Source organism: Amphibalanus amphitrite, unplaced genomic scaffold (genome assembly GCF_019059575.1).
Source record: "Amphibalanus amphitrite isolate SeventyFive unplaced genomic scaffold, NRLGWU_Aamphi_draft 000896F_arrow, whole genome shotgun sequence".
Taxonomy (NCBI): domain Eukaryota; kingdom Metazoa; phylum Arthropoda; class Thecostraca; order Balanomorpha; family Balanidae; genus Amphibalanus; species Amphibalanus amphitrite.
This window is the reverse complement of record NW_024882390.1, coordinates 202,657-227,549: the sequence shown is the minus strand read 5'-3', so window position 1 is coordinate 227,549 and position 24,893 is coordinate 202,657. Positions and strand designations below refer to the sequence as shown.

At 47.9% G+C, this 24,893-nt stretch overlaps 2 protein-coding genes across 5 annotated transcripts in view; one reads left to right on the top strand and one right to left on the bottom strand.

The window, feature by feature from the left end:
- Positions 1 to 4,550, top strand: part of LOC122367783 (protein FAM110A-like) — a 16,989-nt gene extending 12,439 nt beyond the window's left edge. Inside the window, exons 3-4 of the mRNA XM_043341195.1 lie at positions 2,178 to 2,369; positions 3,223 to 4,550. Of these exons, the coding sequence (XP_043197130.1) occupies positions 2,178 to 2,369; positions 3,223 to 3,714 (684 nt within the window). The 3' untranslated portion in view covers positions 3,715 to 4,550. The remainder of the gene's footprint in view (positions 1 to 2,177; positions 2,370 to 3,222) is intronic.
- Positions 4,493 to 24,893, bottom strand: LOC122367782 (aquaporin AQPAe.a-like). Of its 4 annotated transcripts, XM_043341194.1 has the most exons (7): positions 24,380 to 24,869; positions 20,264 to 20,407; positions 12,203 to 12,375; positions 12,051 to 12,087; positions 10,424 to 10,504; positions 7,086 to 7,227; positions 4,493 to 5,610 (listed from the first exon to the last, which is right to left on the bottom strand). In XM_043341194.1, exons 1-6 carry the CDS (start codon positions 24,593 to 24,595, stop codon positions 7,096 to 7,098), a joined length of 783 nt encoding a protein of 260 aa, XP_043197129.1. In that variant the 5' UTR covers positions 24,596 to 24,869; the 3' UTR covers positions 4,493 to 5,610; positions 7,086 to 7,095. The 4 variants fall into 4 exon arrangements, with proteins under 4 accessions (XP_043197129.1, XP_043197127.1, XP_043197126.1 ...); XM_043341192.1 differs by lacking the exon at positions 12,051 to 12,087 and having other exon boundaries at positions 12,166 to 12,375; positions 24,380 to 24,893; XM_043341191.1 differs by lacking the exon at positions 7,086 to 7,227 and having other exon boundaries at positions 24,380 to 24,870.

The following is a 24,893-nucleotide window of genomic DNA, read 5'->3' as shown; positions in this document are numbered from 1 at the left end:
CATGCAACCAGCAGACATACTTTTGGAAGGTCGGGCCAGGTCAGTCAGCCGCCTGGCCTACCTTCAGACAACCGCTCACGTTTGGAGAGGGGCTGATGGGCCGTGGGCGGCGCGCATGGACAGTGCTCCCCGCGACCCACACCGTCCAGCCGCAGCGATCGAGCTCATTGGCTAGAGGCCGTCTAATTGTCGGGCCGTGCGGTAGCCGTTGAAATCGATGGCCGCCGCGCGGCGCCGGGCTCGTGCAGATGACTCCTGAACATGCCACGCGGCCCTCTGTCCGCCATATACCGGCGTCATCGTTCCCAGCAGTCGGGCATCGAGCAAACGGAGCTGGCTTTGTGGTCGAGCTCACCGGGCAATAGGTGCTTCGAGGAAGGTGCTTCAGCTTTGTAATGACATGGTCGTTTGTGGGGGCGCTCCTTAGTGTTTGTAGTTCCATGGAAAATGATCAGACATTTGAATACTGAAAACTAATGAGCCTACCGCAAATATCATTATGTTAGGTATGCCTTACCAAGTACATACATACGTTGCCTCCTGCAAACCTGTAATGTTTGTTTTGCGTCAGCGTCAGCCTTACCGCACTTTAGGGGTGTCGCATTCAGCTCTTTTTTGTTATCGGTGACCTGTGTGTTGTCGTTTTTTTTTTTTTTGCCTGTCTGGCCTATGTCTGTTGTCAGCTGTTTGTCTGACCTCTGTCTGCCCTGTCCGTCTGACCTCTGTCTGATATCTCTTCTGTCTGTCGGTCTATGCTGATTGTCTGTCTGTCTGTGTGTCTGTCTGTCTGTCTGTCTGTCTGTCTGTCTGTCTGTCTGTCTGCCTGGTTTGTCTTTCCGTCTGTCTTTCATTCTGTCTTTCAGTCTGTCTGTCTATGCTGTCTGTCCGTATGTGCTGTCTATGTATGCTGCCTGTCTGGCCTGTGTGTCAGACTTGTGTCTGCTGTCTGTCTATGCTGTCTGTATGGCCTATGTCTTCCCTCTATGCTGTCTGTCTGTCTGTCTGGCCTATGTCTACTGTCTAAGGCAAGCTGCCCTTCTGTCCTGTGTCTGCTGTCTACCTGTCAGTCTGGCCTGTGTCTGCTGTCTGTCCGTCTAGTCTATGTCAACTGTCTATGTCTGGCCTATGTCATACTGTCCGCCCCGTCAGGCCGTCAGTCTGGCCTGTGTCTACTGTCTACCTGTCAGTTTGGTCTGTGTCTACCCTGAGGCTGCCATCCGGTGGCTGGCAGTCACCCGGCCGCCTTTCCTGTCGGACCGGTGCCCTGTGCCAACAGCGTCTCGGCTAGCTGCCGTGCGGTGTCGGTGGGCTGCGCTCCTCCCTCCCTCTCTCCATCTCTCCCCTCTATCCCCCTGAGGAGTCGGGGTCTCCCCACCAGACAGATCGAACACCTGATCAATCCTCGGGGTGGCGTCTGCCCGTTTTTGCCGCTGAGGTACTGTGGCGACTGGCGGCCCTCAGAGACCGTCGAGGGTACTCGGAAGGTGCGGCGGCGGCGCCGGCGGAACTCAATTGGCGTCTGCCGTCTGCCCAAGGTTGTCTGAGGGCCGCCGCCGCCGCCGCCGAGTCCGAACAGCTGATGGCGACCGACCTGGCCCCTCCCCTCTCCGCCCCGCCCCTCTCCTCGCAGCCACCGCGCCGTCGGGGGCGAGGCTGCTCCGAAGGTGGAGCTGCTCCGAAGGTGCTGCTGTAGCTCGGTATGACAGGGAGACTGCTGGGGTGGAAGGGTGCCTGCTGTATGACCTAAGACCTGACCTCGATGACCTTACCTCTGTCACCTGACCTCAGTGACCCTTGCAGGTCGACCACGAGGCGCTGGAGGATTGAGAAATATATGATCTGTCAGATCTGTGACTTGTAGCCTGATCCTTGTGACCCGTAGCTTTGGCCGGCCGCAGTGCTTTGGAGAAGTGTCTTATATGTGTGAACTGTGACCTGACCTCTGACCCCTCCCAGGCTGACCGCGGTGCTCGGGAGGGCTGTCTGATGTGTGACCTGTGTGACCTGACCTCTGACCCCTCACAGGGTGACCGCGGTGCCCTGGAGAGGTGTCTGATGTGTGATCTGTGACCTGACCTCTGACCCCTATCACAGGCTGACCGCGGTGCCCTGGAGGGCAGTCTGATGTGTGACCTGTGATCTGACCTCTGTGACCTGACCTCTGACCCCCATCACAGGCTGACCGCGGTGCCCTGGAGGGCTGTCTGATGTGTGACCGTGGCGCGGCGGCGCTCACCGAGCAGCGGCGAACGTTGGCACTCTCTGCGCAGCGCGACTCCGAGCTGGGGCTGCCACCGGCGCTGCCACTGCCAGACGGAGAGGAATTCCCCCACTCCGTCAACCACATACATATCCGAACGGCGGAACAGGTGGGAAAGGGCGAGGAAGAAAGAGAGAGAGAGAGAGAGAGAGAGAGAGAGACAGAGAGAGAGAGAGAGAGAGAGAGAGAGAGAGAGAGAGAGAGAGAGAGAGAGAGAGAGAGAGAGAGAGAGAGAGAGAGAGAGAGAGAGAGAGAGAGAGAGAGAGAGAGAGAGGCAGATGGAAGGTAGAGAGGGAAAGAGAGAAGATGGAGGAAACGGGATGGGACGGTTCGTAAGAGATGAATAAATAGGCAGGTGAGAAGAGGTGGGTAGAGGGAATTCGTTCATGGATCTTCGCTGCCGTCAAACGTCAAATCTCACTTGACGTTTCATTTGTCATATCACAGAGCCACACTGCAACTGAAATTAGGTTGCAGCGTCGCTCGGTACCCACTACACACTGCCCCCCCCCCCCCCTCACCTGTCCCCGGCTGGCGGTGGTGCCACCCGCCCCGCCCCGGAGCGCCGCCCCCTCCCCCCCCCCTGTCGGCGTCTAGCAGCGCAGACGGCTGGCGACCTTGACGGAGTGTGATGGTTGGCGGCCCCGACTGACAGCTGCCGTCGGGATACTGGATACCGGGACCGGATCCGCCGCCGACGGGAGGGGGGCTGCGTCAGGTCGAGGGGAGGGGGGTAACGGGGTCGGGTTGTGAGAGTTGGCTGGGTGGTGAGGGAGTTATGAGTCCACTGAATGCAGGTGTGGTCGGTGAGATATAACCAGTGGCGTCATGTTGGTTATGTAGGACGTCTCATTGGCTGTGTGTTGATGAGTTGGCGGTGTCTGACGTCATACGTGGTGATGGTTGAACCCTGATTGGCTGTCGGTCTGTCTCTGACGTAACCCGCCGCCGTCTGTCGACAGGAGAAGGAGATTTACCAGGCATACATCCGACCGCCGCCAAACCGGACTATCGTCGGCCGGCAGCCGTCTCCGTCGGCCGTGACGTCACCGTCGACACCGACGGCAGCCGTGTGCGCCCGACGGCCGGCGGCGAGCGGTGCCAAGTCGCGCCCACTGACACTCGAGTCGTGCCAGCGGTGCGTGCCGGCTGTGAACACCCCCGAACTGACTGTGATCGTGCCCGTGGCCAGGACGGCCGTGCGAGCCGGCTCAGCGCCGCGTCCGCCCGAGAGACTCCCAGCTGTGCCGCCGCCCGGTGCCGAGCGGTCGCCGGCAGCGACTGTGGCGACATCTATAACTACATCAGTAACGCCACCTGTGACTCGCTCCAGCCGGCGACTGGCGACCGACCTGCCACCTGGCGGCGGGGTGAGGCCTGCGCGGAGGGCGTCCGGTCGGCTGGCGGCTCGGGCCGCCGCTGCTGCCGCTGGCCTCTTCTCTCGGCAGCGCTGACAGTGACCCCGCGGCATCCGTCAGCCGGCAGCCACCGTCTTTCATTGTTGTGTCCTCCATGTGGGCAGCACGCACACACGCACGCGTCGGTCGAGTCAACGGCACACGCACAACGCCGACCGGCGAATATCCGTTCTGCGTGAGGTACCGCGTTTGGGAAACGTGCGAGCGATTGTGAGAGTCGAGATTATGTGTCTGAATAACCGCGTCCGTGATAATTGCGCTCCAAAGTGGTCGCGAGAGGCTGATTTGAGTGCGTATCAGCGACGGATGTGATCGTCGTTTGATGCTGAGTGCCACGCACAATGTGATATCCATGTGCGGATGCATTGCGCGTTTGTTCGGTAGAGCGACTGTTTTAGCCTGCGGTCTGTATGGAGTGTCACTGGTTTGTGGTCATCGTGATTCGTGGTTTGTGGCTCGGTGTGACGTCTGTTGTCATGACTATGGTCTATATTCGGTGGTCCATGGCCTTTGGTCCATGGTGTTTGGTCCATGGTCTTTGGTCCATGGTCTTTGGTCCGTTGGCCCATGGTCCGGTACAGCCGTGACGCCGGCGTCCCTCGCTGTGCCAGCAGCAACGGCTGAATCCACGGCAGGGTCCCACCCGACCCTTCAACTGACCTGTCGAACGCCCTGGATTCGTTGGAACGGGCCGAGTCCGCAGCGGGGCCACGTCCGAACGAACCCTCACCTGACCTGTCGAACGCACACCTCAGATGTATGCATTTCATATATAAACGTTATTTATATGACTTATCTCTGGTCAGATGACAGATGTATGCTCAGCTGTATTGTGCATCAGTCATTGTAACATTTTCGCGACGAAACAAGCAGAGTTGGTTTGTAATAGTATATTTATCGCTTTCGAGCAGCCTTCTGCACCGTTCCAACCGAAACTGATCCACTAATTCTGACGATCCGACGCATAGATATCCTGCGCTGACGTCTCTAAGTATTATGCCTTAGTTCAAGGTCCCCTATTCGCTACAGCTACCTACGCCTACCAAGTATTAAATGGGGAAAATCCACAATGGGTCCAAGCCGGACGAGCACACACATCCATTGGATGTCAATTACCATTACATTGTTGAACTGAACTATGTCGTTTAGCATGAACCATTTAAAAGAAATTAACTTCATATTAAACTTCATATATCTTTCCAGATGATACGAACGACAAACTGTGGACTACCTACTGTCAAGTCAGGAATGGCCAGCGCGTGTAATTAAGCTGCCAGTGAAACACAAAAATTGAAACTACGCTGCGTCATCATGAACTGATACAGTTGAGCACACACGGGTCCGAAGAATCGGGCGTTGCCTAGTAAACACATACACATTACGCATGTAGGTAGTCTGATGCAGACGGTGACGAATGCCAACTGATCAGGGAATATGCTAGATACAAACTGTTACAAACGAACGGATTACCGAGACGAACCATTTTACAGCCTGAGCCATCTAAGTTTCAATAGTGATTCGATAAGTCAGCAAATTTTTTTGAGGCATGTTGAGAGTAGCTTCAGGAAATGCACCTTCTGGTGTAGCAATGTAGCATATAAGTATTTTTAATTTGACTTAGAGCCATGGGACCGGTAGACGTTCAGCGCGCCATTTATAACATCGAACAGACTCCTGGCGCCACCTATAACATGTTGAGCAGACTCCTGGCGCCACCTACAGTCCGGCCGGCGGGTCGTCGATGTGCGGCAGGGAGGTCCGGTCGCCCACAGAGCGGAGAGGCGGCAGCAGCATGGCACACTCCGCACAGCGGAGCTCCCTCCGGTCGACAGAGCGGTGCGGCGGCTGGGCTCCGAGCTTCTCCGCCATGAAATTGTCCTTGTAGAGTTTTCCGGCCAGGACTCCGCCCAGGATCGGTCCGACCCAGTACACCTGTTGGGGTGGGGGCGGATAACATCAGAGTGAGGGCCACTGAGAGTGAACACGCTGCACTTTAGTGAAACACTTCGCGGCACATCTATAGATGTGCCGCAGTATTTCCAGCTGTTAGTATACCTATATTACAAATCACTGGTTGCGCTTCAATTTTTATCATTATCACCTCCACGGTTTCGTTGCCTGCTTAGGTATGTTTTTCTTCTTCTTCAAAGCAATGAGTCCATAATGCACGAGCGTAACATAGTTACGATTTCCGATGTCAGTAGTGAAACAGGCGAGGAGGATAGGTATGAAGTTGGATAGTGGACACATAAGGATTCCTTATTAGGAAGTTGGCATTTGAATCTCACATCCACCACGTTTCGTCCTCCCATAACTAAAAAATAGTCCCTCCAAACACCCATCCTAGATTTGTTTTGATAGCACCTGTCCATCCATAACCGACAAGTCTGAAACCCTGTTGGACCGATATCACCACATCGACTTGTCGTGATTAATTCTCTTCAGTGTTCGGTGACCTTCGCTCCGCTCCAATCTCATCGTTTCTATTGGGAGTAGGAAGAACGTTCTGGTCCACACCACCATGGGTTAAACTGATTGAAGACAAGACACCGACAGCCAATCAGCGTATTGAATAGGCCCTTTATAGGGTGAATCATATAGCATCTGCTTTTTGTCGCCACTGTCGGATTTCATCATGAAATGTGTCGTCTCATCCACTTCCAAACTGAATTGCGATGCATAACCGTTTTCAATTTTGTTTAATGTGTGTCAATTGTCAAATGGTGCTTACATCACTAAATCACGTAATACGACACCACATAAAATATGTGTTAAATTTACCAAGCATGGTTATTGTCGGCTTGTTACCAAGCTAATCAAAGTAAGTGGCTAAGTTAAATGAAGTAATGCATGATAACATCCGGAACGTACGCGCCGCCCGCGTTCCGCGTGCGGCGCGGAACGAAAATTACTTGAAAATTAGCCCAAAGACATAGATGGAGTAACGGAAACACTCAGGCAAGACTGAGGGAAGAAGTTCACCCTTGGCATTTAATTCGAACTGAGATAGCAGCTTTGTACATCGTGCAAAATATATTTCTGAGCTCTTACATTTTTGAAACAGCTCCGATATCCAGATATTTTAGGCATAGATTCGCTGTTTGTAAATAAAGACGAACGAATTATTGCTGCGATTTAAAAATGGTATTCCAAAATAAGACCAGTAACTTAATTTCACCATAAAAACATTGAGCATCTTTAAAAGATGTTAGTTCAAGGGTGAACCACATCCCAGGCGTTAGTTAGAAGCATTTAGACGTTCCAGCCACATTCCATATAAATGATGCAGTCAACAACACAACAGAGCACTACTCGAAAATCAGGCAGTGCTGCGACCCAAGCCCGCTCCACAGCCAGCAGCAGCTTACGTTAGCGCTGCGGACTTGTCCGGGCGCCCCGGCAGATACCTGGCCGAGTCTAGGGCTCGTATTTCTCCGGCTTGCTCTCGTCCCCTGTCGAGCGAGGAGAGCCCAGACGGTCGGCGCGGAACGCCACCGAGTACAGAACGGCGGCCAGGAGGCCCCCCAGCAGCGGGCCCGCCCAGAACACCTGCCGAAGCCAGCGGAGGGTCCGTCAGAGCACGGAGCGGGCCGCCGGCACCAGCGAGCGGGCCCGCAGGGAATTAGAGAGCGGGCCCAGCCTCTGGCACAAAGGGTGAGCGGGCCCCGGCACCAAGGAGCAGGCACCGCCCCCCGGCACCAGCGAGCGGACCCCGCCCAGCCTGGCACAGGGGAGAGGGGGCCCGCCCCGGCACCAGCGCGCGGGCCCTGCTGTGGCACGGGCCCTGCTGTGGCACAGAGGAAACAGGGCTCGCCCCCGGCGCCGGCACCAAAAAGCGTGTCTCGCTCTGGCATCAGCGAGCGGGGACCCGTTCTCCCTCTGGCATACAGGGTGCAGCACAAGCAGGACATGCACATTGCACACACTCATGGAACATGGCAGAAATCAGGGCACACATACGGCTGAAGCGTGGAAACAAGCCACACAGGAGAGTGCAATTGTGAGTTACCGTGAACATAGGGGGTTAATCACATCGCATTTATTTGGGTTCTTACTTAATCGGCAGAGTGGCAATGGTGCTATCTAATGAAGAAAATGAAAAATATTCAAAATCGATTTGAATAATTTCATTTTACAATAACAGATAAAAACATCCGTAGATCACCCCTGAATCCTGATCCTCAGGAGCGCCATAACGTTACAGCGCTCTCCCAACACGGGTATGGTCCTTTTACGACCTGACACGACACAGGGCGTCGATCCCAGTTTTTATCCGACCATCAGCTCTTCGTCCATGACCAGCGATCACGGTGGTTGGATGCTATCTCTAAGAGCGAGTGGAGAAGAGAACGGAGAAGGTATTGTCCACTTTGATCGGGACGAATCTGAGCTGGGAGACAGACAGACGGACAAACGGAGCCGACGGATAGATGGACAAACGGACAGACAGACAGACAGACAGACAGACAGACAGACGGAGAGACGGATAGATGGACAGACGGAAGGACGGACAGACAGACAGACAGACAGACAGACAGACAGATAGACAGACAGACAGACAGACAGACAGACAGACAGACAGACAGACAGACAGACAGACAGACAGACAGACAGACAGACAGACAGACAGACAGACAGACAGACAGACGGAGAGACGGATAGATGAACAGACGGAAGGACAGACGGACGGACGGACGTATGGACGGATGGACGGACGGACAGACAGACAGATATCAGATGAAGAGACGGACAGACCGACGGACAGACGGACGAACAGTCAGATAGACGAACGGACAGACGGACAGACGGGTCGCACAGATCATAACACCGACACACTGACATACGGACAGATTGAGCACTGAGCAGGCTATTGTCACCGACGTGTTAATTGTTTAGGGGTGATCGGTTAATTTGAAATTTATTAATTACATTTAAGATTTTTAACCAGTAAAATTCCTGGTTTAACCAGCTACTCCCACTTTACATATCACTTTAAAAATAAAGCGATCCGATGTTATTGTGCGCTGCTCCAGCTTCAGCAAAAGTTTCAGAAAACGATTGATTTCAAGCCAAGGGTCTAGCTTTTAGTTGCCCGGACTGATTCTTGACAGATCTGCTTTTTCAAATGAAAGCATACACCTTGCCTTTAATATTTTGAGCTATTCTTTTTCCGTTTCCGATTTTGAACAGGATTGTTCAATGTTCAAAGCTGCTATCTTAGAGCAAATTTTTTGTTCAAGGTTGATGTATCGAATCGAATTTTCAACTGTTTGTGGCAGGAGTAACACAGCGATCCTGTGACTCCAGCGTCTGTCTGACACCTAGAAACCTGCCCCAGGTGTCCGTCTCCCTGCAGCTATAACGACCACGACGTCTCTGTTGCTATTGGTTTATTCATAAACGCTATCGGTCAGGCGCCGTGGCCCTGAACCGCGGCTCTCTCTGCCGTGAGCATACGTCCCGGCGGGGTCGGGGCGTCCCCTGGTAACAGTATGCACTCGCCGCTGTGAACTCATGTGGCAGAGCATCTACCCTGTGACCTCCAGTAACAATGCACCCTTCCTGTGACCTCTGGGTTACACTGCACCTCCCTGAGAGCTACAAGCAACACTGCACCCTTCCTTCCCTTGTGACCTGCGGGTTACACTGCACCCTCCCTGAGAGCTCCCAGCAACACTGCACCCTCGCTCTCCCCTGTGACCTCCTGTAAGACCCTCAATGGGTCGGTGTGTCTCTCTGGGACCTCCAGTAACACCGCACCTCTCTGTGACCTTCCAGTAACACTGCACCCTCTCTGGGCCAGTGTGTCTCCCTGTGACCACCAGTAAGACTGCACCCTCCCTGTGACCTTCCAGTAACACTGCACCCTCTCTGGGCCGGTGTGACTTCCTGTGACCTCCCGGTAACAATGTAACCTCTATGTGACCTCCGGGTAACACTGCACCCTCCCTGGGCCGCTGTGCCCTCCTGTGACCTCCCGGTAACACTACACCCTTCCTGGGTCGATTTGTCTTCCTGACCTGACCGTCGCCTGAGCTACTGGATCTGGAGGCGGACCTATCCGGTGGGATTGTTCGCCCGACGCCCACTGACCCGACAAAGCAGCGGTGGAGAGCAGAACATAACGGTGGAGACCGGTCGGGTCAATATTGACACCGTGCCAACCACGTGGATCAGAGACCGGAACATTCCCAAACGCGGGCTCGGTGGCCAGGCGTACTATTGAGACAAGACAACGTCGAGACAAAACACGACCGATGACTCGCGGAATGAGCGCGCTACTTCACCTATCACCACGTAAAGGGTATTTGGGGAAATGCCCGACAGCCGCGCTGCTATTTTGTTTGAGATGTACGAAATTCCGATACCACTTAGGACGGTGTAACAGCAAAATATACTCGTAGGAGAATAAGATCCTTGAAAACATGTCGCTGGTGACGAGTGAATGAAGTGTAACACGACTAACAAGAAAACCCCACTTAGAGCGAATACTTACACTCCAATAAAAGTGATAACATCTAAAAGTTACTAGAAAAAGGCTCAGATTGATAGCTCCAGTGTTTTTATATCAGCACTTTGGTTCTTGGATGTTAACCGACGGAGCGATCCTCCGAAATAAAAACTTACTGTCCCCACTAAACGTCATTTCGCTATTTGAACCGAACGACAAGAACACACACCGCGTCGTCAGGTTACCCTTTCTACACACACACCCATTGAGTCGACCCCTGACCCCGTTACTCACCCAGTGGTTAGCCCAGATTCCGGTGACAACGGCAGGTCCAAACGACCTCGCCGGGTTCATCGAGGCACCGGTGCACTTCAGCTGCGAACGGAGAAATGAGCAATAAGTTCAGAGCTAAATGTAACAAAGTATGCGTTAATGTAATACGTACTTTTGTTATAACTTAAGCGTATGATATGACTCGATGACTAAAATTGTGATATGACAGGATATGACTAAAATGATACGACTGTGAAAATGGTTAAGACATACTTAAATAAGAAACTCTTTTGCGTTGAGATTACCCTTATGAAATAAAAACGAGAACATGTTGAACGATGATCCGTACAGCGCTCAAACAAACAATCCTAGGATTATAGAAAAAAATCAACAAAACGCTAAGGGAAAAGAACAAGACAAGAATTTGTTGACGAAAGAGGATTTCGACTAGACTTGAATGATGACTGCGAGCTTTTTTATAATTTAGCCTTCAACTCTTCGCTAGGAAAAAATGTCGGCATTTATCATGCATTGAACTAGTTATAGGTCATAACTAATTTGCGTACAGTAAGTCATTTATAAAATTGGTCACATCTCGTAGAAATGCAAATTTCTACATCACAACGATCCTTTACTGAAATGCATAAACAGCTAGGCTGTGTGATGAACTAGCCTCATACATCAAGTCGCCGACAAAAACACTGAATTCACACTTCACAGCCAAATTCGGTCTGTCTGAGCGACCCCTCCACCACATTTGTTATAACATCACAATAGATAACATTGCAGGACGTAAGATCTGTTTTCCTTAGCTTACAGAAGCATCGTAATGTTTCACATGGATGCGTTGGATGCAGTACTTCAATGCACTAAGTTCAATTCCATTCAATATTGTCAATTGCATTGAAGCTCATGGAAACACACACGAATAAAGTGCTGATCACTGTTCAACCCAACACTACTCGGGAAACTCTAGAACCATGAATAATGCACCATTGAGCCCCAAAATTTACACATGTTACGTCCTCTCATCTATGGATCGCACTGGTGCCCCTAATGAGAAGCACCATGATATAGCAGTATGTTCCCATTAGGCTCTCTCGCGCCTGGGCATATGGTTTGGCAGGAATGTTGCCAGGCGGCAGGTTGTTGAAGTTGTTCCGGGTAGTCGGGCCGTCACCATGTTTCACAATAGCCCCAGGTGACGGCTGTAGTCTATCAGTCATCACAACAGGAGGTCGGTGTGCAAAAATAGCGCCGACTGATTTAACTAAGTGATGGATACTGTCAGGAAGCAGGAGGTCCTTAGTAACTAAATCAACAAAGAAGAGTAGCGCCGGAAAGCATCCTTATAAGCATCAATAGCCGGGGAAAAAACTGAGAACTAATAGGTGAAAACACAAAGGGCCTCATCATTCCCGACGCTGCTCAGATACTTCGCCTGTTGACACACCCTGACGACTGAAACCCTGACAACAGAGACTCTCACGCCTCTGATTTCTGGCAACTGGACACAGCTTCGGGGTAACACGTAGGGACCTTCCCGGGACAGTCAGACCTTCCCGTGACACTCTCTGTTCCTGATACCCTGACACACTGACACTGACACCTCTGACACCCTGACACGCCTGAGACCTCTGACACCCACCGCTCCCACGTGACACGTGGTGACGGCCAGTCCGATGACCCCTGACACTGACACCCCTGACACTGACACCTCTGACACCCCTGACACTGACACCCCTGACACCCTTGACACTCACCGCTCCCACGTGGCACGTGGTGACGGCCAGTCCGATGGCCAGCGGCCCGGCGCCGAGCACGTCTGTCCTCTTCTCGTCACAGACACCGAACACGACGAACACCAGGACGAAGGTGATGAGCACCTCGATGCCGAACCCCTGCGCGGCCGTCAGCTCCGGGTGCACCTGGGTCATGCCCAGAGAGCCCTGGATGCCCTCCGGAGTCAGCGCCTGCGGGGGGAGAGGGAGAGGTCAGATGTGGGACAATGCGCGTGTGAATGCGGTGCAGGTGTAGGGTATAAATTGTTTATCGCGATTATTGACACGATAAGTCGAAGCATGGTATTTTAGGAAGTGCATATTTTGGTCACTTATTTGTATGTAATATTAAATCCTATCTGAAATGATTCTGTGATGATGTGTAACACTTTTGACATGGCACGCATGTGAGAAATATGTTGGACAAACACGTCGGAATGCATGGTTCAACGAGATGCAATGCAAGGGCCGAGGCCATACAACAATAATTGCAACGCATTCATTGGCTATGAAGTGGCATATACCGCAATAGACTTAATCACGAACACTGACATCCGTAACGGACAACTCGACTGCATGTCTTGAATTCCTGTCATTGCAGACTGTGAGCCCAGACAGAACGCATGAGTAAATCAAGGCTTGGTTTATTACCGATGAGGCATGCTGGCTCACGAACACCGGACACGAGACCAGCTGATCTGCCGTATATACGGCTTCTCTGATGACAGTGCGCCTTGACTTAACGGTCACAAGACGTGCCAAGGCATTTGCCAACGGGTTATTGACAAAATTATACCGCTCAAGGCGAGGGGTGTGTACTGCATTAATGATCTGTCACGGATAGGTAACGTAAATCTTGGTACGTCCATGTCTCATCTCATGTCCGTATAAGCCTCGTCAATTCTTGCAAGATTTATGGGGCGAGAAGTTGTGGTCCAAATATATGCAGGTTTTCCACGTCTTAGACAAATTAGAAAAAAACTACTTTCACAAATATGTACCTCTATTGTTTGTGTGAAATAAGGGAAATTAAAATTACGAAAAAACGAGAGTGCAAGAAAGAGACTTAAGTTCAATGTTACAGGTATTAAATATACATCCGCGATTCAAGGAGACATGACATTGTTACATATTTCACATAATTACGAAAAATGAGAGTGAAAGAAAGAGACTAAGTTCAATGTTTAACCATTAAATATACATCCGTGATTCAAGGAGACATGGCATTGTTACATATTTTACACAAGTGCTCACGCACGTCTATAATCAGCCCTCAGTTACAGTCGTGTACCCGCGTGCTCGCCTCGTGCCAGTCGGCGTGTCACTACCACATCAACTATTCATGTTCTCTGCGCTGATCCATATACATGGAGTCCCCGAAGGACAATACTCCCAACTGGTCCTGCAGGGTGTGACCTCGGCAGCACCGCGACAGGACAGAGATACGCAGAGTGGTGGCCTCCCAAACCCGGCCTCCATCCGGCGCAGGTGGCCTGGGCGGGTCGGCGGCGCCCCTCAGCTGAGCTCGCGTGTCCGCCGCGCGGGCCTCTCACCACGTACGCAGGTATATCGATGTCAGAGACGATTCCCGGATGAAAAGTCAAAACGTTAAAAGTAAACGGATAAAAAGTCAAAGGACATTAAGTCAACAGACAGAAAGTCAACATCGCAAGAAGTCAAAGGACAAAATGTCAAATGAACAAAAAGTCAACCTGCCAAAAAGTCAACACGCCAGAAGTCAACAAGCTAAAAGTCAACACGCAAGAAGTCAAAAAACATAATGTCAAAGAGACAAAAAGCCGACATGTCAAAAAGTCAACGCGCTAAAAGTCAACACGCTAAAAGTCAACACGCATAAAGTCAACACGCAAAATGTCAAAGCGCAAAAAGTCAACACGCAAAAAGTCAAGACGCTAAAAGTCAACACGCCTAAAAGTCAACACGCTAAAAGTCAACACGCGAAAGGTCAACATGCTAAAAGTCAACACGCTAAAAGTCAACATGCTTAAAAGTCAACACGCTAAAAGTCAACACACAAAAAGGCAACAAGCAAATAGTTAATAGGTGCGCGAAAAGTTGATGCGCGAAATGTAGTCAACAGCAAAAAGTAGTCTTTAACAGCAGTCGTTAGCTAAGTCGGTACAAGTACGCCGCAGCCCGCGTCTCCGGTCGGCGACTGACCCGCGCCGGGCCACCTGATCCCCGGCCGCCGCCCGCTGGGCGCCGGCTGCACCGCATAGCGCGTCTCGGCGCGTCCCCGTGCGTGCCCCGACACTACCGATAAGAACGCTCCTACCTATTTTTACTTTGCTTTAAAAAGCATAATGGGAATGTGAACTTATTACGAGCGAGCGAGCGCAGCGAGCGAAGCGAGTCTTTTCAATATAACGGAAAAATCTCAGTATGAGCGGCCCGGCCCGGCCCGGCCCGGCCTGTAACGCTTTTGAGAGGCTTATATCTCAGCAACCGCTGGACCGATTGGCCTGCGGTCTTTTTTGTTGGGTAGCCCCATCCCTTCTACCCCGTAATTGACTACTTGTGATGCATCTAAGTCACCGTCGTGGCACGTGCCACGTGAAAAGTCAAGGGTGTTCAAGCAGTTTTGCAAAAGTAGTGATTTTGAGAGGCCCATATCTCAGTAGCGGCTTGAGCAATTGTCTTGCGGTAATTTTTATAGGGTAGCTGCATCCTTTCTACCAAAGGACGGATACTCTTGATGCATGTGGGTCAACCCCAGTGCACGTGCAAAATACAACAATAAGAGGTGTCAAATTTGTTCCCATTTCAGTAACTCGGTAATTACTGGGGCGATTTTGCTGAAACTTGGCATACAGGTAGACACCCACCAGGCAATGCATTCCCATGTGTTGCGGTTAGGGTGCTACTGCACGTGCGCACGTGCAGGGGGCGTTTCCAGATCTCGAGAACGGCTGCGCCGATTGCGCTCAAATTTGGTACACGGTTGGGGACCGGTTAGTAGGGTGCCGTGCAAAAGTCATTTTGGACCCCGTTTGCACGTGCGCACGTGCAGAATGCCGCTTCCAGATCTCAGGAACGGCTGGGCCGATTGCGTTCAAATTTGGCACACCGCTAGCGACCGGTTAGAAGGGTGCTTTGCACAAGCCCGTTGGAAGTACCCTCTCGCCCTTCCGCACGTGCAGGGCTCACTATCTCGCTCGCTCATTCTTCGCCCAAAAGGCGTTTTACTGGTCTATATAAAGTTGGCGTACTGTGCCTGCTGGTGGCGGGGGGGGGGGGGGGGCAGTTCCGATAAGGAGACGTAGGACGGAGGCGAAGATGAAGGAAAGGGACAGTAACTGGGGTGGCCACAATGCGCTATACTTGTCACCTCTCCTTGGATGTCACAGCTCCGAGGTCCTAAAAAAATTGTGTTTTTAGCAATCGCATCTCGATAATTGACCTATACATTTCGATGAAAATTGGTCACCTTAATTGTATGCAGTCCGTGAATATTAACATGGTGTTGTCTGTTGATGCTGATATGAGCGTTCCTTTCAAGGCAGGACAATCCGACAATCACACAATTGCCTCTCGTTCCAACTTTCACCTATCTAAAAGAAACGACGCGCTTTACTATTGTACCAATTGTACACCATACAATACGCTTGAACTATAATAAAAGTGTGAAATCGCTCATAGAACCCGTGACGGAATCAATTGATGAGAAACGTCTCCCTACACAATATAGGAAATTTGAACAAGCGAACCTTTCGTATCGATAACATTCCGGGTTACTATATTTGTTGAAATAATTCCAGTAAACTGCGCCTGGGACAGCCAGTTGTCTCGAAGGATCATGTAACGCTGCCTCATGACAACCTTACGATGCGAGCGAGCTCCCACCCAGCACGTAAGTGTCAACGGATGTGTGTCAGATTTCAGCCAAGCATGCCCGTGTGACCAGCTGAGTCGCGGTTGCGGGCCATGGGAATCCCATCAGTCGCGCAATGGAGGCAGTCTCGCTTCAATGTCCAATGATGCAGGTTATATTGTGCAGCATCCTGCTTAATTGTGTACAGCTGTTTGTAAATGTTATCTCATGTATGTAATGACTGATGATCCAGGTGTCATTGACTTTGTCTCTTTGACTTGGCCTTTTGAGTTTTTGGATTTTGGCTTTTTTCCTTTGGATTTTTTCGTAATTTGACTTTATGTCCTGTTGACTTTTCGTCTTTTGACCTTTGTCTTCTTCACTTTTTGTCCTTTTGACTTTTGTTCCTTTGATTTTTTGTCCTTTTGACTTTTTGGACTTTGACTATATGTCTTTTTGACTTTTTGACCTTTTGACTTTTTATTTTGACTTCATGCCCGGTTGACTTGTTGTTTTTTGACTTTTTGTCCTTTTGACTTTCTGTCCTTTTGGTTTTTTGGATTTTGACTTTATGTCCTGTTCACTTTTTGTCTTTCGACTTTTGTCCTTTTTACTTTTTGGCAATTTGACTTTTTGCCGTTTTTACTTTTTATCTTTTGACCTTATGTCCATTTGACTTTTTGTCTTTTGACTTCTATGCTAGTTGACTTTTTGTTCATTGACTTTTTGGCAATTTCACTTTTTATCTTTTGACGTTTTATCCTTTTTGACTTTTTGCCTTTTGACTTTCCTCTTTGTTGACCTTTTACCTGTTGACTTTTAAGATTTTTGACTTCTTGCTTTTGACGTAATGTCTGTTGTCTAATCATCCTTTTACCTTTTATCATTTGACTTTTTGTCCGGAACCCGTCAGAGACACGTCCTTACCGGCTGCAGGATGACCCGCTGCGGCCGGACCCGACACCGGTAAAGGCACGCGCAAGACGGACAGGTGAGATGGTCCTTCAGCGGGCGATGGTGAAACCGTGCGAACACGAGGTGTTGAATAGATCGGCCTCGAAAGGATGGATCACTTCGCACTGCGTTCGCTCGTTTGCACCAGTTTCTTCGCTGCACGTCACGAGGTTTCACAGGACAGACGAACAGGTGGCAGAAAACTAAGTAAGGTCATTGGGTCCCGTGTCCACTATGCGACGCAGACACGAGTGATAGAATGCATCTTTGATTGATTATGCATTCAGCTTAGACCCATATTACATAATGCATCTGACAATGTTTTTCTTCCCACTGTGGCTGAAAAGGTGACAAGGTGCACACTGCACACTCGCATGCTTTCTCTTCCTCCACTTGACATTTGTTCTGGGTCGCGCTTTCCAGCTGGAATTTGAAACCTTTGATTCTTTTAGTTTAAGCGCTGCCCAGGTTCTCCTTTTTACGAAATAGCCGCCAAGCCAAGATGGTCCAAGCAGTAAGTACGAGCTTCTCTGATTTCTCTCAATCTCTCTCAATCCCACTTAAGTAGGGCATTTCTTCGAAGCATTTGCTTAGCATTTGTTTTTGTCAATTAGCAAAGATATGAAAGGAATATCTTATCACGAGGAGCGTAATTTCAAACATTATTTGTATCGCTAGGTTTGACATGGTGATGTCACAAGACAAAACGCTGTGCCTTATCAAAAAGGCCATCTTCACTTCACTGAATTTATTACAGTCACATCGCTTCGCTGTGAACTCTCCATGCTCCCACCGCCACCGTCGCCAGTGGTGAGGGTTAGCGGAACTGGCGGCGGCGGTCTTCCCCACCGTCAACCACCAAACCTCCTGTTTGTCTCTCCCGATCGAGCCACGCGCCACGCGACGGGTGCGTGACACCGCGTCCATTAGGAGACGCTGTCTCCCGGTAGGTGATCCCACTATGGTGATCGGAAGAACATCCCCCTCCACCCAAGGACGGCAGCGGCTGAAGGGCCGGCCCTCGACCGGCCCACACCCGGCCGGTCATGTCGCATCAGATTCATACTCGTGTCCAGCTCGGTGACAGATGATGACCAAAGGCCCCGCGGAGTCTTCTAGATGTTGGGCCGGTAAAACTCGGAGAGCCTCTCTCAGAAGTTCGGTTACGTAAAAAAAGATCGGAAGGAGATCCTCTGTGTGCTGCGTTTGTATGTAAATACGTCCGCTCAGGCGTTCCACGTGCGATCGGTAGCTATTCAAGAGACCACGCAACACTTCACGCAGACTGAAAGCTTCGCACAGTGTGGTCGTATCTTGCGCAATTATTGGTGTTGGTGGGCTCTCACCTTTCTTATTTGCAATGCATGCCGGTTGCCGATTGTCAGTGCTACTATTATTCCTGGACGGATGAGCGATTCGCTCGTGGTTGATTTCCGACGGGTGCATTTCTCAATCCTCGCAAATGGTGTTCGGGATAATCGAGAATGCAGACACCGTGATAACGTTCACCGCTTCTCAAGAAGTGTGAATGGGTCATAGCACTACCACCAAAAAGCATTACATTCTATTCTGCTATGCAGAGTCGCGTTCTGTTTCATGCACCTTACACAGGTTATATTTAAAGGGAGATAATGAGCTTTCTTTTTTCTTAAATAAAAATTACTCGACATCTATACTATTTCTACTGTAGTTTCTATAAAATATGAAAATTTCCTAGCACATTTTCGTATGTGAAAAAGGTTTTTATTTTTGCAAAAAAGAAGCAGTACTTGCAGTACTTGTAACACCCACCGAAATGCGTTGTCCTTCTCTATAAAAAAGTCGCAGTATATGGCGCTTTTGTTTCAAACAGCGACGCTTGGGTTTTTGTTTATGTTATCGCCTTGTCGTTGCTTGGTTGTAAGGATTCTAATTTGAATTAGAGGTAATTCGGTTTAGAATTAATTAGATTCTAATTCGGGGGTACATATTGCCTACTCTTCTTTGTTTCGGCATGCGGCATGCGGCACAAATGAACGGCATGCGCCAGAAACGCAGCCAAATCTTGCGATTGCGACTACGAAATTCATTATTTTGGCGTCAGAGCCTGAAGCGAAAAATACAAGCATATTTATTTCAAAAAGACTTCAGGTTTGTCGAACGATGTTATGAGAATTTTGATAATAGTACTGCATAAGTTTTTCAGTGATGCCGCAAAAGTGTTGTATCTATCTTCTTTTATTGTGCAGTCGGCGGGACCGATTCAAAATTGAGTCGTTGCTACTAAAATAGCAGCATATGGCGTCAGATGATGAACAGGAAAAATAGTTGCGTAAATTTAGACAAAAACCACCCCCAAACCATGAATATCTTTTGAAGGCACTATAGACGACCATTAATTAAGATGTGATGAAGATCAAATGTAAGGAATACGCTCATTTTACAAAATTACATGCAAGTACCAAAAAGTGATGTACTTATTCAACGGTCATTTTCAGCGCTCCCCGCTAACGTGACTTCAAGTTGAGATATTTGCGGCAAGGTACCGAATTGAGCAAAATGGTTTTAATTTACATTATAACTTGTTGTGTTTTGTCAGAAAATGGTCCTAACTCAGATTTTGTGGAAAAAGGTCATTATCTCCCTTTAAGTAATAACTTAGCTACGCACGTGATTCTGATCTGACAAATATGACCGCCATTTAAAGATATCACTAATAAACAGTGATATCTTCACTAATTCACTATTAGTGATCACTAATAATCACTAATATCACTAAAATGCTAATAAACAGATGACAGAGACGTTCGATGTTAACATACTCCCCCTACGACGTGTTGACCAAGAAAGATCGTCGTGCAAAGGTTGAGTAACTCATGATATGCTGCTTCAAATCCGTGCATCATTACATAACGTTGTTTTAACTTGCAAATAATGTCATGCGTGGTGTTTGGGGCAATGCGCAGCAGCTGTTTCGTAGCTACATACCTACATACACCCAGTTTTAGTCCACTGAATCATCTGAGTTTGATCTTTGTGTTTGTGTTTGAGTGTTTGAGTACGACTATAATTTGGCTTGATTTCTAACAGTAGTGGACAGCAATGTGTTCGCAGTTCGCGTCATAATTGAGTTGTTGGAGCTGTCACAGCTCACAGTAATTGGTATAACGACGCGACTTTTGCACATTTTTCGTTTGGTGCAAACTACGTCGGCACTTCCGATAATTTCTGAAAATACTTATTATGCGGTGTGCACTATTATTTCCCGATGCCCATATCTCCCTCGGGCAGCAGCCCCACCGTATCCTTCCTTACCTTCAGCAGCGCCGATCCGGCGGTGCCTCCCAGGCACTGCATCACGATGTAGCAGACGGCACGGAACAGCGGGATGTTACGCGTCACAAACATGGCCACCGTCACGGCAGGGTTGATGTGACACCCGCTGATGTGACCGATACTCTGAAAAAACGACACAAAACGTTATAGCATAAGATAAACAGCTGCTAAATGTAACATAATTATATAAAGTTATAAAGTTTATAAAGTTTAACCTGTTTATAACGTTTATAAAGTTTAAAACCCTAGTTTTAGTTTACCCTAGTTTAATTTAGTTTAAAACCCTGTTTATAAAGTTTAACTTGCTGTAGAGCCTGGTTTGAGTTTTTCAATAATGTGATACATATTTATACAATCAATGTCATAATTCAAATTGTAGTTACATCTGCAAAGTTTCCGTCTTTTGTTGATGCTTTCCACTGGAAAATATGACTTCACATTCATGAAAATGTTTAATTTCATGCATCAATATGCTTAATGTTTTTTTTTTTTCTTTGACCTTAACTTGTTCGGTATTGCTATTTTTCATGGTTCTACATAGCAAGAAGTTGGCGTTGCTTGGGTGTTTCAATAATCTAAAAATGATATCAGCACTCAGTAGTAGGTGCTATCGCTTTAGTTCAGCTAGTGTAAATATTAAATAACCTACTTACGAAGAAATATACACGAAAAGTATTTCGAACTTTCCATAATCATTCCTATCCGAAAGAGACTATAATTTCAGCCAATCAGTTGTCGAAGACACTGAATCAAGGTGATCTCATCCGTGCCGAAACATCTTTCATTCATTCAGAGGCGAGTTAAGCTGTGCGTGATTAAATGCGAAATAATCTCAGGCACGCGTACGGTGTTTTGAACCATCCAGTCCCCGCTATTCACCACGGATCAAAACACAAGATCTGGAGATGATTCTTGTCAGAAATCGTTACGTCATTAGTTCCGCTGAGCTAAATCTCTGAGCCGACGCATCATTTTCCGATTACGTTTTTGATAAGCGGAGAAAAGAAGCCAGGATAAATGCCGGAAGAAGAGTCTTTCAAAATTGAGAATTAAGTAATCGCTAGCAGACTTGTAAGCGATTCAAAAAAATTCAATCAATTCAATCACGACTCACTTGATGAAATGACCGATTCAATCATAACTCAATCAAACAGACTGATTTTCCAAGCGATTCAATCACGACTCATGGACCCTGTGATTCAACTCAATCACGACTCATCCCATTATCCGTGATTCAGGGAATGACTCAACTCATGATTTAACTCAACGCGATTCAATCAAGATGTTATCCAAAATTTATACATATGTGATATCAATTTAAGTCATTTTTGGAAACTGATACCAAACAGATGCCAACCAGATATACTAAAAAATACCAAAAAATCATAGAAAAGTACTAAATCTATACTGAACTCAACAAAGTTGTAGATATTTACATAAATACTGTGTAAAGATGATAATTTAAGTACAGAAAAGACAAGCTCTGTTACAAATGAAGCTACCAGAGGACTTATAAAAATTCATTTATCTGCTTGGCGCTTGCAAAAAGAAACATGCAAAATTGCACAGGACACTGCCACATATTATCAGCATCATCGAAAAGGAACAAAATTTTCAAATCAATTGTGATACCCAAGCTTAAATAGCTGGTGATCAGCCATGCAAAAAAAAAAAATGATTGATACTTTATGAGGCAGTGGTAAAGCCAGTAAAGCATTACACAGGACTAGACATTTTCGGCGTGCTACAAGTTTTCTTTACTATCAAGAATACGGAATATCGACACATACGAAGTTATTCAATAGTTACATAATATAAACTGAATGCTCTCATGATAAAACTACCTCAACCGTCCATATTTTCAATGACAAAATATTAAATAACAATTCCAAGCCCGCCCCACGAGACACCAAACTTCATACGCGGCGGAGCTGAGTTGCAAGTTGTAAAGGCCTGGCTACCAGGACGCGTTTTCTGCGTGCGTTTTTTGCTTTTGCGAGTTTGCGTGATTTGCATAATATACGGTTCTAGAAAGGAACGATAGAATGTTTTCTTTTTGTTATATTTTTATAAAAAAAAAAATTAATTATTAAATTATCATAAAAGGTTTTATTAACGTTTATATAATATACGCAAAACATGCAAGTTCGCAAAAAAACGCACGCAGAACACGCATAGTGTAGCCAGGTCTTTAACACTGAAGTACGCATGCGCTAAGTGCGCAGCCATCTTTAATTTAGCAGCAGAACCATGGATTACTTAACTATATAAAATACATAGTTTATATTTTTAGATTCAATTAAGCATATTTATGCATGCGTGTAAAACAGTTTTTTATCCTGTCCAATTCATTAAAGAAAAAATATCCAACAGTAGAAATCTATATGTATTTAGCCCAGCACTAGGTAGTTGCAGCGTATATTGACGCAGCTGCGACATAAAAGCGTATTTTGCGTGGTTTGCATGTGGCAAATATTGCGGGCAGTCTGGCAAATCTCTAATCCGAATTTACCATCGAATGCAAAACTGTTAGCGGTCCTCAAAACTAAAAGGTGAAGAACACCAAACGGATCAAAGATTGTTTGTTGAGCTAAGAAAACAATAGTTTTCGGGTGATGGTGGAGGTGATGGGAAGGTGGTTGTTTTTTAATACCTGGTAGGGTATGTATCTACTTTTTGCCATTGTATCTTTACTTTTGTGTAATTGGGAGCCACCACGGCAATATGTGACAGATCCATCAACGATCATAAGCCAAGGTATTCCAATTATTTACGTTGATAGGTAAACGCTGATTCTGCTGGGAAATGTAAAGTGAGTGAGAAGACCATGGGTTAAATCAAGCAATTTATGACCCTTAGCCCAAAATCAAATCAGTAACTAAGGTTACCAAATTATAATGTAAACATGCATTGTGTATTCATCAATATGTTTTGCTTACTCACAAATGTCCTGATGAAACAGGGTATTGAAAATATAAAGATTAACATGATATCTAAAACATGTGTGTTGAGCAATGTGCGCCTGCTTACTGCTACTGTTAACTTGATTACTATACTGATTTTAGGGCACTGGAAAGAAACATTACATTCATTTTTTCATCTACATGCACTGACATTTATGTATAATTTGTGTTTACAGTTTGATTAAAAACTTAAAACAAAATTTTTATGTTTTTTCCAATAATAATGGCTGTGCGCATTTATAATACTGACAAAATACCTGAAAAATTTGCAGTGCATTGTGTGTGACTATGCTGCAAATGCCACATATATTTCTACATAATATAGTACTAAATATGGTCATAACTTCAATTTCCAGCACATGGTGATTGAATCATTTTGTTAATTCAATCAACTTGAATCGATGAGTTGCCGACTCAATCACTTGCAGTTGCCGTGTGTGACCGATTCAATCAGGATTCATATGGTGACAAGAGGTGATTCAACCGACTCAATCACAGTGAGTCGGCATTTTCAAGCGATTCATGAGAATCGATTCAATCAGAGTTGAATCGCTTACAAGTCTGATCGCTAGTCAACACGGTGCTAGACGGACAACTATTCTCACAGGCAATGAAGATCCGTACAAATATGTTCAATTCATACCTAGGCATAAATTTACCTTATACCTGCCGGTATTTATCTGTTCCATCACATTTTGGTAGATAGTTTAACATGACCTTAACATTTTAACATGACATTTAACAGGATAACCACCCACTATCCCTGACCACGACACCACCCACAGTGTCCTTGTAGTGTCCCCGCCCAGAATATCCCTTGTCAAAGAACCCTCGTCCCTCACCCTTTCCCTGGTCATCGACCCACATCCAGTGACACCTATCCCAGTCACCAAAACCAAGATCCAGTCTCTGAACCCTGACCGGTGTCCGTTTTCTAACCCCTGATAAGGATTCTGGCTCTGTCTCTGACCCCTGCTCCCACTCTATGGCACCCCTTCTCCAATATCTGACCCCTCTCTGACCTTATTTCCATTCTCTGACCTCTGATCCGTCCTCTGACTTTTGACCTGTTCTCTGACCCTTCTTTCCCGCTCACTGATCCTTGCCCTCTGACATCTGACCCCGCCCTCACCTGTGCCATGGTGGCCACTGTGATGCCGAAGCCGATGGCGATCTGCACCATGGACGGCGCGTAGCCCTCGTCCTGCCAGCCGATGGTAGTCAGACAGCCAAGGAACACCAGGAACAGCGTGCCCACGAACTCTGCCAGCAGCGCCTTCCACAGGTCCTTGTTGGCGATGACCTCCTGTAGGCCCAGAGCCTCACGCGCGGTACTCCAGGCGGGCATGGTTGCAGAATGGAGAAAACAGTGGAGGTTTTTGAGATGACGTAGAAGATGAGTGAAGAGTGTTTCGGATTTGGACGGATACTCTTTAGGAGATAATCCGCTGAAGTTTGTCTCTTGTGCTGGATAGGTAAGCTGGTTCGGATCGGTGAGAATCTGTAGATGTTCAGTGTTCTGGAGAAGTGCGTCTGCCACAACCTGCTGACAGTCACTGTGCGAACGGTGTGAACCGACCGCTGGAGGATGGTGCGAAGGAGGCGGCCCGTAGAGCTGAACTGGTCTGTCCTGGCCGCGGCGCGCC

Excerpts from the sequence above, each read along its gene's own strand:
- LOC122367782 (XM_043341190.1), bottom strand. The coding sequence starts at position 24,595 with ATGCCCGCCTGGAGTACCGCGCGTGAGGCTCTGGGCCTACAGGAGGTC. Across the intron at positions 12,376-20,263 it reads CCGGATCGGCGCTGCTGAAG|GCGCTGACTCCGGAGGGCAT; the intron begins GTAAGGAAGGAT and ends CTCCCCCCGCAG. Across the intron at positions 5,611-10,423 it reads GAATCTGGGCTAACCACTGG|GTGTACTGGGTCGGACCGAT; the intron begins GTGAGTAACGGG and ends CCACCCCAACAG.